This window comes from Colobus angolensis, unplaced genomic scaffold (genome assembly GCF_000951035.1).
Source record: "Colobus angolensis palliatus isolate OR3802 unplaced genomic scaffold, Cang.pa_1.0 Scaffold38, whole genome shotgun sequence".
Lineage (NCBI taxonomy): Eukaryota > Metazoa > Chordata > Mammalia > Primates > Cercopithecidae > Colobus > Colobus angolensis.
Window position 1 is genome coordinate 7,411,096 of NW_012117154.1, and position 1,848 is coordinate 7,412,943.

Genomic DNA, 1,848 nt, shown 5'->3' on the forward strand with positions numbered 1-1,848 from the left:
TGTGCCAGGCTGGTAGTGTGGAGACAGGGTTTCGCTGTGTGCCAGGCTGGTAGTGTGGAGACAGGGTTTCGCTGTGTGCCAGGCTGGTAGTGTGGGGTTGTTAGGACGGTGTGCACCAATGAGGTGCGTGAGGTTCGTGTGTGTCTGGCAGGTTTTGATGCCCAAAGTTCCCTTGTGCCACCAGCATAGGCATTTTTAGGCTGTAGACTTTGGTGTACAGGTTGAGCGTTTCTAATGTGAAACCCCAAATCCAAAATGCTGCCAAGTCCAAAACTGAGTGCTGACAGGAAGCTCCAGGGAAATGCTCATCGGAACGTTTTGGATTTGGGATTTTCAGATTAGGGATGTTGAACTGGTGACTATGACAGCAGACGTTCCAAAACAGTCTGACATCCAAAGCACTGCCGGTCCCAAGCATGTCGGTTCATGGATACTCTACCTGTGTCCCAGATGCTCCAGGAACCGGCTTTTCCAAATGGACTTGGGTCTGAGCTGGTTCATTTCAGCTGTGGTGGTGGCACTGAACACATTGCTCCTGGGTATTACAACAGGGCACTTTCTCACACACATTGTTGGGAGGTGGTGCTGGCTGGGGCCTGCTGGAAGCAGCGAGCCTCAAACCAAAAGCCCCCATACCCCCAGAGCCCCCTGACTTCTGCCCTGGTTCTCAGGCATCTTCCCTGAGGACGAGATCCCGGAGAAGGCCTGCAGGCGTCTGCTTGAAGGGAGGCGGCAGAAGAAGACGAAGAAGCAGAAGCGTCTGCTCAGGTTGCAGCGCGAGAGAGGTAGGACTAGCTGGTGTGTTAGTCGTGGAGCTGGCGTCCTCACCTGCTTGCTTGTCCCCGGGATGGGGGTCACCTACAGTGTCTCCGCCTGAAGCATGATTGCCGAGTCCTCCGTCCTGGGTGCCTACTATCCACATGTCCCGGAAATGCCCTGTCCCCAGCATCCCTCCTGTAGACCTCTCCTCGCCACCCCTACCTGCCATCCTTGTCTGCAGCTCCCCCCAGCTGTGTGCGCTGCCCTCCCTCCCGATGTGGAGACGATCCTCCTGGCTGGGCTGCCTCCTCCCATGCCTCTGTCTTAGATCCAAGCCGCGCCCCCTCCTTTGCTGTACCCTCAGAGATTCCTGAGCTTCTCCACTTCTGTCCTTGATTTCAGGGCCTGTCTTCCCTCTTGGGCCTCTGGCCACACGAGTGTGGTTGGCATGTGTCACCCTCATCAGGGGCAACCGAGGGCCTGGAGCTGCCTACCTGCAGTGGAGGGGGTTGAGCACAGTGCCGGGCAGGGCACGGGGCCCATGGCAGGAATGGGGTGCATAGGAGGGAGACAGTGGCTTTGCCCCACACTGGGAAGCCTTCCCTGTTACTCTCTCCATGCTAAACCGGCCCTAGGGCCTAGGGATTCACCCCTTCCCTTGCCCGGAGCCCCGTGCCACTGAGGCCCCTCCGTCTCATTTCCCATGGGGCAGTGGCCTCTCTGCCACCGGCCCTTGGCCTGGTTCCTGCACCCGTACCGGACTCCGTCTGTGTGGCTCTCTGTGTGCAGCAAGTTTTGTGAACACTGTCGGCCCTGGCTTTCAGGGCCTGGCACTGCCCAGCATCCTTCTTCTGCCTCCCTTTCTACCTTGAGTCCAGTCCTGCCTACTCTGTGCCTTTGCTCCCGGGTCTCGCGTCCCCGTCCTCACGCTGGTCCTTCCCAGGTCAGCCCTCGCTGGGGCCCCGGGCCGTGTGGGTAGAGCTTGGCGCCCACGCTGGACACGGGATGCGTCTGGCTGGCTGGCGTGGCCGTGTTGTCCTCCCAGGTCCGTGGTGCCGGCGTCCTCAGCCTGAGTCAGAGTGAGTGGAA

General features: G+C 59.4%; 1 protein-coding gene across 1 annotated transcript in view; it reads left to right on the plus strand.

Moving 5' to 3' along the window:
* RRP1 (ribosomal RNA processing 1) overlaps positions 1-1,090 on the plus strand; it is a 12,583-nt gene extending 11,493 nt beyond the window's left edge. Inside the window, exon 12 of the mRNA XM_011954120.1 lies at positions 672-1,090. Within this exon, the coding sequence (XP_011809510.1) occupies positions 672-877 (206 nt within the window). The 3' untranslated portion in view covers positions 878-1,090. The remainder of the gene's footprint in view (positions 1-671) is intronic.
* Positions 1,091-1,848: the final 758 nt, after the last annotated feature.